At 53.3% G+C, this 12,360-nt stretch overlaps 6 protein-coding genes across 6 annotated transcripts; 2 read left to right on the top strand and 4 right to left on the bottom strand.

The window, feature by feature from the left end:
* Positions 1-31: 31 nt before the first annotated feature.
* SNOG_10652 (hypothetical protein) lies at positions 32-2,623 on the bottom strand (the record flags this gene model as incomplete). Its single annotated transcript, XM_001800863.1, is given in 3 exon segments — positions 32-531; positions 550-2,333; positions 2,385-2,623. 3 exon segments carry the CDS (start codon positions 2,621-2,623, stop codon positions 32-34), a joined length of 2,523 nt encoding a protein of 840 aa, XP_001800915.1.
* A 322-nt stretch (positions 2,624-2,945) lies between these two features.
* On the top strand, positions 2,946-3,858 carry SNOG_10651 (hypothetical protein; the record flags this gene model as incomplete). The annotated part of the gene is made up of 3 exons (XM_001800862.1): positions 2,946-2,959; positions 3,010-3,718; positions 3,772-3,858. 3 exons carry the CDS (start codon positions 2,946-2,948, stop codon positions 3,856-3,858), a joined length of 810 nt encoding a protein of 269 aa, XP_001800914.1.
* A 4-nt stretch (positions 3,859-3,862) lies between these two features.
* SNOG_10650 (hypothetical protein) lies at positions 3,863-6,051 on the bottom strand (the record flags this gene model as incomplete). The annotated part of the gene is made up of 1 exon (XM_001800861.1): positions 3,863-6,051. One exon carries the CDS (start codon positions 6,049-6,051, stop codon positions 4,027-4,029), a length of 2,025 nt encoding a protein of 674 aa, XP_001800913.1. The 3' UTR covers positions 3,863-4,026.
* Positions 6,052-7,040: 989 nt separating this feature from the next.
* On the bottom strand, positions 7,041-8,679 carry SNOG_10649 (hypothetical protein; the record flags this gene model as incomplete). The annotated part of the gene is made up of 3 exons (XM_001800860.1): positions 7,041-7,905; positions 8,000-8,350; positions 8,402-8,679. 3 exons carry the CDS (start codon positions 8,677-8,679, stop codon positions 7,041-7,043), a joined length of 1,494 nt encoding a protein of 497 aa, XP_001800912.1.
* Positions 8,680-9,391: 712 nt separating this feature from the next.
* On the top strand, positions 9,392-9,748 carry SNOG_10648 (hypothetical protein; the record flags this gene model as incomplete). The annotated part of the gene is made up of 1 exon (XM_001800859.1): positions 9,392-9,748. One exon carries the CDS (start codon positions 9,392-9,394, stop codon positions 9,746-9,748), a length of 357 nt encoding a protein of 118 aa, XP_001800911.1.
* A 407-nt stretch (positions 9,749-10,155) lies between these two features.
* SNOG_10647 (hypothetical protein) lies at positions 10,156-11,947 on the bottom strand (the record flags this gene model as incomplete). The annotated part of the gene is made up of 4 exons (XM_001800858.1): positions 10,156-10,651; positions 10,715-10,975; positions 11,032-11,652; positions 11,757-11,947. The coding sequence occupies 4 exons, from the start codon at positions 11,945-11,947 to the stop codon at positions 10,156-10,158; spliced, it is 1,569 nt and encodes a 522-aa protein (XP_001800910.1).
* Between the last annotated feature and the right edge of the window lie 413 nt (positions 11,948-12,360).

The raw sequence follows: 12,360 nt of genomic DNA, 5'->3' as shown, positions 1-12,360 counted from the left end.
AGAGTTTCTGCAATCATCTCAGTCATGTCACCTAGTAGCCCTCGTCACTTCCCTCGTCACTTTCCTCATCCACTCCACGTGCCTTTGCCGCATTGATAAGAGCGCTCAGTGCTTTGCCTTTGATCAGGTGTCCCTTGCGGATGTGATCCTCCAGATTTGCTGCTGAGCTCCACAGCTTCTTGCTCGTACAGCCATCGACCGGACATCCCTGGGGAACAATGTTTGAGTGGTGCCTGGTCTTGTGGTGCGATACCGCGTCCTTGCTCTTGAACGGTCCTGCGCAGTTTGGACCCCCTCCAATCGGGCACGAGAATGTAGTGCCAGGCTTGGGGTGCTGGTTGGTCTTGTGGCTGTTGAAGTTCCTGTTTACGTTCGCCTCCTTCTCACCCCTCGCGACGTAGGAGCATCCGGGCACGTCACATGCCTTGCTGAAGCCTGAGAGCTTGGTATTGGCGGACTTGCGTGATTCCGTCGTGCAAATAGCCTCGTGGTAGTTCATGCTGGGGCCGCTGGTGGTTGCATACTTGCAACCTTGCGGCTCGTACTTACAACGGTGGCTGAAGAATGTCGGCTCGTCGCGACTGCCTCCACGTAAATGGTCCAAGTCCTTGTGCTGCGCTGGGTTTGTATCGTTGACGACGCGAGTATTTATCTGGCTCAACCAAGCAATGAACTCTGATTGAGACGCCTCGAGCACCTCGAGCTCTACCTGAGCAGCCGTGCCACTACGTGGCTCCACGAGACTTGCGTCATCCCCGAAGTCCATCTCATCTAGCCTGGCTTCCAGAATGGATGTATCCGGAACCATGCCTGGGTCAGCATTCCCCTGTGCCTGACGTGTTGACGGTAGACCTGATAACAGCAACAGTGCGGGGTCGAACTTCGTTGTATCCACTGGTCGCCGCGTTTCTCGGGTCAGATGAGCTGCTGTCATCGAACCGTCGCTCTTCTCGTCGTCGCTCACGGTGAGGTCTATCATGGTCGACTGCGGTGCGATACCCTTTAGTTTGTTCTGGTTCAGCGGCTGTAAAGGAGTCCTGGGATGGACCTTGTCCAAACCGATCTGGTCAGACCTATCCTGATCTTTGGGAGCAGTTACACTCGATCGCTGTTTGATAAGGGCTCTGGTTGCTGCATGGCGGGGAACTTTGAGCTTCTTCAAGTGGGTGTTCTCAGGCTGGGCCAGGTAGTCGTCGATGTCGTTGGAAGACACTTTGCGTTTGTTCAGTGTAGTCTCTATGCGATCTTCTGCCACTGCTAGGCCAAAATCATTGTTTGCGTAGACGCTGATACGGTCGGCGAGAGTCGATCTCGTATTGTGGCCAACATACTTGGCGGTTACACCCGACATGAGTGCGAAGTTCGAATGGCCCAGTGCTTCAGCCGCGCCTTCCATGTTTCGACGTGGCGGAAGTTGACTGGCTTCAAGTGCAGCCCCTCGGCGGATGTCATGAGTGACGAGTCGCTGGGTGATCCCCGACAGCTGTGCAGCTTCATTCAGCGTCTCACGGAGTAGCTGCGTCGAGGCGCCTTTGTCATATTGGAATTTACGATGCTTCAGAGCACACAGCACTGGCCTCTCGGGGTACTTCCATCGGAAAACGCCGTCTCGTTGAGTCAGTGCTTCTTGCACGACGTCCTCAGCCGTGGTGTGATAGAAACAGTCGTGTCTCAATGCGTGAGCCAAGAGGAGCTTCAGTGGGTCGACAACATTGAACTCGACGCTGTCCAAACTGGAAAGCACGATGATGTGGTTGTGTGATCCATCGCGTTTGAAGCCCTTGGTGTATCGCAAAGTCACCTTGGCGTCCAAAGTTACTCGGTCGAGGAGAGGGAGGTCCACGGGGCTCGTGTCGTCGACGGTAACCTTCAACTCGATGTCCTTATAGGCCAAGCATTCATCGTCGTCGTAGTCACGACTGACTGCCACTTCTCCGACACGGCTGCTCAGCGCCGATTGAAGAGCTAGACCGAGCGCCTTCTGGACCACGATGCTCCAGTCCAATACGCCGAACCGCACAGCTTTGACCAGCAGACCTCGGATGAGGTGAGCCATGAGCCTGGTCGTCAGCCACTGTGCTTCGCGCACTGGGTCTTTGGTGATCTTCTCTTGCATGCGTAGAGTCTCGAAACAATCTTTGATGCGTTGTTTGTCGTTGTAGGACAGAGCAAACGTGTCGTGTCGGCATCGAATAGCGTGGAAGGTGTACCGCAAGGCAAGGACGAGTGTAGACCAAGCAATCGCCTCTCGCGAAGTGGAACTCGACTCCATGATACTTGGCAAGCTGAGTATGAAGCGCTCGATGTCTTGGCCACAGGGAACAGTGGCATGGCTAATATCAGTCAGTCGGCATTGCCTCCTTGGGCACTGTCCAAATACTGACTTCTTCTTGAGCACTTCTTTGAAGAATGCCTCCCAAGTGCGCGCCCACTGCGAGCGCTGCCTCCGCGATCCTGGTGCGCCATGGACCGATTGCAGTTGCTTCACCGCGAGCTTTGATTCGATGCGCAACGCAGACGCGTTCTTCTTGATCGCGGTAATGGATTTGCTGCCAGCTGACGAGAAGCGGTCTGGGGCAGGCGCGTCAAACTCTAGATCACTAGAGTCGAAATCGTCGTCCATGACTTCAGACGGGCGCGCGCGGTTTGGGGCGGAGTGAGTGAAGGTGTGAGGAGTGGTGAGGGGCAAAGGTGAGAGTGAAGCCTACGAGAGTTGGTGATGACTCTACTCAACATCGGGAAGGCACGATGACGAGGCAGCCGTTTGACCATATTCGTTTGCCGGGGAAGGAGCCACCGCCGATTGCGCTCTCATACGTCTTACACCATCGACTATCCTGTCCACTTAATCACGCCACTACGCTCAACATCATCTCACATACTCGCCAACTATGTCGGTAAGCAGTATTCAGGCTTGCGCTATACGAATGCAACACTCACTCAATATGTGTAGGGTCATGTAGCGAAAAAGCAGAAACTGCACGCGACCACCCCCACCGAGTACCACAGGTTCCCAGCGGAGATACGCAATGCGTTGTTTGAGTGCTCAGTACTCGCGGACGGTGCGAGCAAGGTCGACCGTGCCTACAAGAGTGTGGGAGCGGACAATACGATCAAAGCGATGGACACGGTCCATAGCTTCTTCATTGACCCAGTGACCGAGCACGGCAAGAGCGAGCTGTTCAGCAACGACATTACCAAGGTCGCCGTCATTGCCGACGAATTACTGAGTTTGGTGTTGCCGTGGATCCTCTTCACCTTCGACAACGTCAAGGGCTTGGAGCTCTTCGCTGAGACCTTCTCGGCCCACACCGCAGTGTGCAACCGGGAAATCCCCCTTCACGTGGAGATCGACTTGTGCTGTACTCTCAACGAGAAAAAGAAGGAAGCGTTTGCTTGTTGGGAGGAGAGCCCGTTGCCGCATGGAAGGGCATTGAATGCACACGACATGTTTGAAGGCTGGATGGCAGCCGCGCAAGACCTTCCGCCGCAGTCAACTCATCTGTATCTGGTCTTCACATGCTTCTGGCGTGATTTCCGTGCACTTCGTGGCCTGTCACGAAAGATGCGCCTGAACCAGTACCAACTTTCGTTCCGTTTCGATACGGATCCTTCCCTGCCACACCACGACTTCTTCGTTGCTCAAACCATTGCAGCAGTACATGGCATCGAGGTGACGGAGCAGGCTGGCATCAGCGAGGCTGGACGAGAAGAGCTGGTCCGCCATGGTTGTAGAGGCTTCAACCTTGGTCGCCGTCCATCCAGCTACAGTACTTGATGCTCGTACAAAAGAACATTGATGGAGATGTGAAGGGAAGGAGAGATGGAATAAGGCTCGATGGCGTGGGTGCTCAGTGATATCGGCTTCATGCAAGACTTTAAATATGCTACCCCTACCATTGCTACAACCAAGTATAACACCTAATGCTCCGATCTGTGCCTGGGTATCGATCCTCGGTCTCAGTAGAACGCCTTCCAACGATTGAAAAAAGGTGAATGTCGAACGCTAGGCCTTGACCCCATCCATTACGCCTTGTTGCCCAGCTTTGAGCAGGCCCAGCTCTTCTTGCTGTCTTGCACGCTGCTCGACAATCCTGTGGCCGTCTCAGCCCGGCAGCGTACCCATAGAGCTCGCATCCTCAGTTTTGAGAGCGACGATGACCTGCGAATAGGCGCGGTGACCTCTCTCATACCCACCCAGGTGGCCTCTGGAACCTGCTTGAGGGCTGCTGCCTTGCTGCCCATCTGTTCTAATGCTTTTTTAGCGCAACGAAGGCGAGTCTTGATGTCTGGCTGCGAGTGCATCAGCTCATCGCTCATAACGCGCAGTGCAAGAGCAGCCTTGTTAGTGATGTTGAACAAGTTGCTGGGTGTGTGACCGAGGTTCCAGATAGTCGAGTCAATGAGTTGATCAAGCATTGATTTGTTATGTCCCAACGCGATCTCGAATGATTGCTCAAGTAGTGGCTTTGAGAAGCTCGCAATGGTGACGTTGAACATGCCGAAAGGGTATTGCTGCTCGAGGTCGACAACGTAGATGCCGCTGATGGTCCGATTGAATCGTATTGGAGCTGATTCTGCTTCTCGTACGACATGGATCTGGAGCTGCGGCTTCTTGCGAGCATTGAGCATCTCCTTGTTGGGGACAAGTATGAATTGATGATCATTCGTTGGCTTAATCCTGAAGTGGATAGTCTTTTCTGTCTTCTTCACTGGCTTCGTCTGAGGCTTGATTTGTGGTGGAACAATGGTGAGCTCCCTGGGCGTAGGCATGATTGATGAAGAAGGGACAGCAGTGACTGATGAAGAGCTCATAAATGTGGACGAAGGAGACGAGCAGAGCTCCGAGTAAGGTGTAAAAGCCGCCGGCACAGCATCGTTGCTGGAGGCTAGCATCAGCATCATGGTGGGCCCAAAGAGGTATGCTATGACCATTGCTGAGAGAGCCGCCAGGAGTGCCTTTGCCAAGTCTGGCGTTGTGATATGAGATTTCTGCACGTCTTCATGGCTCTTGTTGGATACTGTCACCATGTGGGGGCTAATCAGCGCTAGATGACGATTGACCTGAGAGGGCTCGAGGTCGCTGAACGTGAAGTGGTCAATGGGAAGTACCTCTTTCAACCTGAAGTCAGCTTCTGGGCTATTACGACCCTCCATGCAAACCGCCAAGCTTCTTGAATCGTATGACAATGCTCCGTGGTGATACTGTCGAACGGAAGTGAGTTCGAGATATGGCATTTGCTCATGGTCAAAAGCTTCGCGAGCACAGTTGTACTCTTGCGCATCGTTAGCGGTGCGAGGTGCTGATGGGTGACAGAAAATGACGAGGTCTGGTCGAGCCTCAGAGGTAGATCGGCGTCCTTGTCCGAAGGAGAGTTGCTCTCCGTTGTCTAGTCTGAGCGCGATGCGCGCCGGCTCGTTGCCCGTAGACAGGACCTGAATGTATGTACAGCGGTCGACATGCATGATGGGACCATAGGGCTCCAGTTGGCCCTGCACCATGATTGAGCGGGAAGTCCCTGGACTGGCGGTGAGTGCCGCAGTGATCTTAGTTGTAATGACGTCCTCGTCCCACTTGTCAGGCATGCCGATGTAACAAATCCTGTATGAGTCTGGCGTAGAGATAGACTTGTTTGACAAGGCCGCCTTGACGACGACCCTGACCTCCGAGCAGCCGTACTCGTCGAAGACCGAATAACAGGTGCCATTCTCGTCTGGGAACGTCCTTATGACTTTGGCACCTTGACTTACACCATCGTCTTGACCTGGCTGCTCATCAAGCCTAATACCACGAGAGTGTCCACTGTATCCGCGGTGCATTGGGACCTCGGTCAGCGTACTGTCTCCCGCACTATGTATGGACCGCGCGTCGTGGTGTTGCTGCTCGGGAGCTTCAGCCTGTAGGGAGGCAAAGCTGTGATGCAGGTGGCGGCCATCGGTGCCATAATCAACGTCGTCATCGTCGCTGAAGCTCGAAGCGTCGTCGGGGGTATTGCCGTCTGTGGAGGCGATGGACTCAGTGTGAGCCTCATCGTCTGACGTCTCCATCATGCTATCGTTTAGGCCGAGAAGCTCGAACGTGCTCTCCTCTAAAGAGCTCCCAGCCTCTTGCGGCCGCTGAGGAGTCGACCTCATGATAAGGTCTTCAAGATCAACCTGCTGCAGCGAGCGTGTTGATGTGCACAGGCAGGATACTTCAAGTCTTGCTGTGAATCGTCGCTGCTGGAAGGCATGTCAGTACACAGCTGTAGGTGAGTATGCGAGGAAAGCAAGCATCAGAGTGCAGTGTAGAGTGTAGGAGGTAGAGGGGTAAAGCAGTCCGAAAGGAGTGCACGGGGTGTACATGCGGGACCACGCTGCCTAGAGCTAGTGCCCGGCGCAAGTGGAGCCTTACGGAAGGGATGGCGGAGCGGAAACGCAGACAGTACGTACTGGGGAGGGCACTGTGAGTCGATGATGAATACCAGGGTAAGCGGAGAAGTGAAAGGAGTTTCTGTCTCCCGTGATGTACAATCAAGAGAGTTGTCGTGGCAGGTTGAATGCGTAGGCGGCACCGTCGTGCAGTGCAGCTGATGGTGGATGAGGGGCCAATGATCACCCTTTCCCCCACCTTGCGCCAGCGCCAGCACCGATTAGATAAGGTAACCATGGAACATTAGACGAAACACGACGAACAGCACTCGAACTGGGCCGCCTCGGCTCTCCAACGTGACGATCCATCGGGCAATGAGTCACTAGTCGTCTGATGATGCAAGCTGTTTCCAAATAAACAGCAGCACCAGCAGTGTACCAGGAATGTTATGAGCACCAGCAGCTCAGCTACGATTCATTACAGCACGTGTAAAGTGCATATTCCAAGACCATAACTATATGCCCCCGAAACGCCTGTCATGTCGTTACTAAACAGCCCCTCGATGGAGCACCCAACCCAACTTTTGGAATGCAATGCAACCGCCCACGCCATGCTGGAAGGGGTATAGACGCTAGTACTCCCGCAATATGCTCGCTAAAAGATCATACAAAATCATGCCCGTCATCAATCAAACTCTCTGCGGACCAGGCGACGCCCAGCCACCAGCCACCTCTACCCATTCTGCAAGACAAGACCCTTCCTTGCCTTCGATGTCACCAATATCGGTATCGCACTTGCAGCGACATCCAACGCCATTCTCTTTGACCGGATCGTACGCAGCCCAGTACTTGTCTTCTTCGAGTCGCTCTCTTTCGTCAACAGTTGTCGTCTCCAGGTAAGGATCTCTGCCCAGTTGACGTCCAGGGGCGTTGGCCGGACAATGCTGAATCGTCGTATGTCGATAACCAATATCGCGGAAGTAGTGAATGTCACTAGGGCCAAGGAGCGCACCGGCAGCAAGGGAGTGAATCGGAGCGTCTCCCCATCGTTCCATCCAGAACCCACCGCTGCGATCCATCATCTCAAAGAAGTCGTTGTATTCCTTGCTCCTGAACCAGTCGAGCCTCGCAATCTCGAAATTACTCCAGAAGTGACACATGTTGTATGATTCGCCTTCCATATTCTCCGGATCGATCTTCGGTAGGTCGCCCATGCTCGGCTCTGAGTCCAGGATCTGCTGAGGTTCGGGCTTCTTTGACTTGCGACTCGTCTTGGGAACTTCCTCTTCCTCTTCGAACTTGGGCTTCTCGACGAACATCTCCCATAAACCCTGCGAGGTGATATTATTTACCCGCCTGTAAGCAGAGGCATATCGCCATATATTTGGCACAGTCTCCCGCAGCTCCTTGACCGCAATAGTGAAGCCATACGTCTTGTTGTGCCGCTCCATGTGAACAAACGGGTCGTAAGTGATGTCGCAGAAATATTTGATGTCAGGCTCGAGACGCCAGTACCAGTCGTACTTGCGCAGAAGCTCGTGATGGTAGAATTTGCTGCGAATGTTAGTCTGAAACTGTAAAGCTGTCGAGGTACACCAACCCCGAGTAGAATCGGCACATGTGATGATAGCTCTCCATGCCGCCATACATGATGGCATCGTCGCCCTGCTTTGCGATGCCCTCCTTCGCGACGGCTGGGTCCACCCATTCTGGGAATCCCCAGTCGCTTGCCGGTATCTGGCCCCACTGGACAGGTGCGCTTGTGTAATTCAACACTGTCTCTATGAACGTCTCGTTGAAGACTCCGTCGTTCAGGAAGACGTATGGGTAGTGGTACCACCGATTGAAGTGTCTCTCAATCGACTTGACCGATTGTATTACACCTTCCAATTCTTGATTCCTCGCCAGGACTACGAAGGCGGCGTTCGCTCGAGGTGCGTTGACTCGGGGCTCGAGACAGCCTACAGCGAAGGGCTTGTCATACTTCTCGCTGATTTTCCTGCGCAGATGTAAGTGTCTATTGGCTACATCCTACTCCTGTGCAGCATACCGTATGAAAGGAGGCGCACCGGCGGGCATCTTCATGAGGTCATCCGAGCCTGGCGATCGTGCGAAGAGCAGCAGGATCACAATGACTACAAGACATGGGAAGAGAAGGACCAGGGGCAGTGGCACCGACACCGATGAATCGCTCGTCAATCGTACGCGGCGATTGAAGAAGCCCGTCCGTGGAGTACCCTTCTCACTGCGGCGTGGGGATCTTTCCGCTCTGTCTGGGCTTTCTTTAGGGACTGGTACTCTCCTTGTCGCGTCGTTGAGAGATTCCATGGTCGTGAGCCGTATGCGCAGTAGTTGCCGTCAGGCTGCTGCCAGAAGTAGGTGGTCTACTATGCGACCAAAGTGGATGTATGCGAGGAACCGTGCAGAGCATGTGGTCATGGAGTCGTGATGAAGCAGCAAGTTAGAAAGCCCAGTGCGGGCCAGGCGTTGTGGGGCTTCCGATTGCAGAAAGATGCTTGAAACTTGAAGTCGCGACGTCGCGTAAAGCGCGCCGAGGAAGTAGCGTTTGCCAAGCAACGCGGAGGCAGTCACGGGGTTCCATCGCATGTTGCCTGCGCGTCGACCTGTTGCGATTCTATTGTAAGCATCAACACGCAGGGTGGAGATTCACATGGTACGTCATCGGGGACAATTACTGCCAAGACGACGTGCATCGCAGAGCCGCAAATTATGGACCGCCCGCACGATCTACCGGCGAATCGTCTCTAGCGCAAGTTGTGCAACCTTGGCCATTCAGCCTCGTCTCATGCTGCTGGGGCTCTGCCGACTTCACCCACTTAACACCATAACACGACGACTGCAATATGAGCTTCAAAGCCAAGGATCTCCAGTTCGGTATGTGTTACCCCGCTTGTCGCTGGTTTCCGCTCATGCTTGATCCGTAGACAGCGAACAGCCGGCTTTCCTGCGCAGGTTGAGAGGGGAATTGACCAGTGGGGACTCTGCCCGCCATGAGCAACCAATACCCAGAAACAAGCGGATGAAGAAGGATGACGATGAAGACGATGCCCCGACATATGTTCTCGAAGACACCAAAGAATCCCTGACGAAGGAGGAATACGAAGCATTCGTTTCTGGAAAAGATCCTAAAGACACAGACGAGGCTGCAACTGGTGCGAAGAGCGACCAGGATGCCGCCATGAACGCACCAACACAGAAAGATAAGATTGCCGAGGTGGGTGCTGTCACAAAGAAGAGGAAGGCTGTCAAGATTGTCAATGAAGAACCGGAAGACGAGAAGAACAGCGACCCGAAGAACGTTGACGCAAAGTCGAAGAAAAAGCCAAAGAAGAAGGCCAAAACAGTCAAGCTTACTTTTGGGGACGACGACGGCTGAAGAAACTAGGTCCGGGGCAAACGTACCGTATTATCCGACGTTGAAGACGTATAGGCTAGCATGAGCGATCCCATTGCATCAGCTCCTCAGACCTTGAAGGCATCCCCGGTAACGTTTCGGGTTTCGCTATTGGTCCAATGACTGACAGCTAACTACCTCTGGCTTTAGTTAAGAGTCTTCAACGTCAGATAATACGGTACTCAAGGCCATCACGTGCTCTCACATTGTAGCGACTGTCACCTCTAGTGAACCAGGCTTCCTGACCTAGGCTTCTTACAGACATGTATTGGAATACGATAAGACGATGGATTTGGGCATGTATCACTGACTGGACCGGACGAACCACGAGTTCAACGACTTCTCGTTCCATTTCCGGTCGGAGCTAATAGCTATCTAAAACGACTACATCATATACCGCCTTCCGCATCAATGTCATACGTGCCCATCTTCCTGCTTGGCACTTGTCTCGAGAACATAAGATCGATCTCGATCGTTGTGCGACCCTTCAGCTCTGGGATATATACCCAGGCGCCTACAGTTGCAATAGCTGCGAGCCCACCAAATACGAACCCAACCTTGCCTCTCAGATCCGCTTCGTCTGGGTTCATGAGGTATGGGATGACAATGTTAAAGATGACACCGAGCGACGATTGGGTAGCAGTTGCGAGCGCCGTGGTGTGTGCCCGAAGACCCATGCTCGACACCTCTCCGAGCAAGACGAAGGCCATCGCTCCGAGAGACATGGAGTACACAAACGCATAGATGACTGTGCACGAGGACTGTACCCATTTCGCACCGCTCGATGGTACAAAATCCATGATGCCAATCAAGAGCAAGAGGAGGGTTAAGGCGGCCATACCACTGACGAAAATCTTGCGGCGTCCAAATGAGTCAACGATGAACCTACGAAAGAATTACTCTTAGTATTCATGCAGTTGTTCGGGGTTTTAAGTGAGTTCTGCTTACCATGAGGCGATATTTCCCGCAAGTGCACAGGCCGTAACGCCAACTCCGAGGTCGAAGGAACGACTGGTCGCCAATCCAGCAAGCTGGAAAAAGTATGTAGAATAGCCGAGAACGAAGATAATGCCGACAAAATGCTGGCAGGCGAAGGCTCCGGTGGAAATCAAGCTTCGCCTCAGGTTGACGCCCTTGAAACAGTCGAGGAACGAGGACTCTTTGAGTGCTTGCTCCTCCTGAATGGTGAGTTTCAAGCTCGCGAGCTTCCTAGATGGTTGTTAGCGGTCATGTTGAAGGGGGGCTCTTGTGCTGGGTGAACATACTCGTTGACATCAATACTATTACCCCAAAGCGATTGCAAAGATTTCAGAGCCTGCTCATCTCTTCCTTGACGGACCAGATACCAGGGTGACTCCGGGACGAAATAAAATCCTGCGCTGAGGAAAGCAACGAAGAACATTTGGATTGCAAAAGGCGCGGCATATGCCCATCGAGTGGTCCACTCGCCAAAGCCCTTGACAACAGCGTTTGATAGGAGTTGACCAAGAGCTATACCCAGGTTGATACCCGCAGTCGAGATACCGCGAAGAGCGACAGGCGCGATTTCACTGCAGGCCATCGGTCCAATCGTTAGATAGTAACCAAGACCGAAGCCGAGAATGAGCTTTGACACGAGGAAGGCAACTCTGGTCGTAGAAAAGATTTCGCCGAAGATGCCACCAGAGCAGAGCACGAGACCTGCAGCTAAAGCGCCCTTGCGGCCAAACTTGTCCGCAGTCCAACCGCACATGAAACCTCCGAAAAATTGCCCTACTGAGGAGACCACATTGAATGCTGTCTGCCAGTTTGCAGGCAGCACTGGTTCGCCATTGAAGATGTAGCCAAAGTCACGACGAAAGGCAGGGACTGATATCATGGCGCCGTTGATTTGTGCGTCGAAACCCCTGGCAAAACTGTCAGCAAATGATCAAACCATACAAACGCTGTTTTGTTCTTCATGCTTGGAGCCTGACGCCAGCTCGTTTCAAGTTCGCTCGGTGGTACTCACCAACCAATCGCACACATAGCCCAGAAGAACGAACACCAGATCAACGATCTGTGGTTTTTCCAAATGTCGCCTAGAGTAAGACGATGCTCAGTCTCGTTGTCGGCAATTGCACCCTGGACGTCTGCCATGCTCTTGCCATGAGTTGGCCGCAGAACTTCTTCATGCTGGACGACTGAAGATGGTTTATCCATCTTGTTTGTGGAGAGGTGTGGTTGAAGGATCGACGGTAGCAATCAGGGCAGAAGCACGAATACTGGCCTGCGACACTCTATCTAACAATCGTGCACTGCACAGGTACTTATACCTCGTCGGCACAACCATATGTCCTTCGGCACGAGGGCTTACGGGGGATCATGCCTCATCTAGGTTGGTCACAACTTGTCTGTCCCGAAGTTCTACCGACATCTCCAGACCTTCCCACAGTCTGGGGGAAAGTCTGGAGATTCGGCTCTTCGGTGCCCAGGAACCAAGCACTTGGGGTTCGTTTTTGGTTGGTACATTCCGCGCGCTAGGGCACTTGGCGGGTATGCCGGTCAAGGCTGTGCCTCCCCCTTCAACATAACCGCGCTCTGTTTCGATTGTAAGAACAGCCAATTCGTCCAAT

The sequence above is a fragment of the Parastagonospora nodorum genome (genome assembly GCF_000146915.1).
Source record: "Parastagonospora nodorum SN15 chromosome Unknown scaffold_17, whole genome shotgun sequence".
In the NCBI taxonomy this organism is placed as follows: Eukaryota; Fungi; Ascomycota; class Dothideomycetes; order Pleosporales; family Phaeosphaeriaceae; genus Parastagonospora; species Parastagonospora nodorum.
This window is presented reverse-complemented; position numbering and strand designations above follow the sequence as displayed.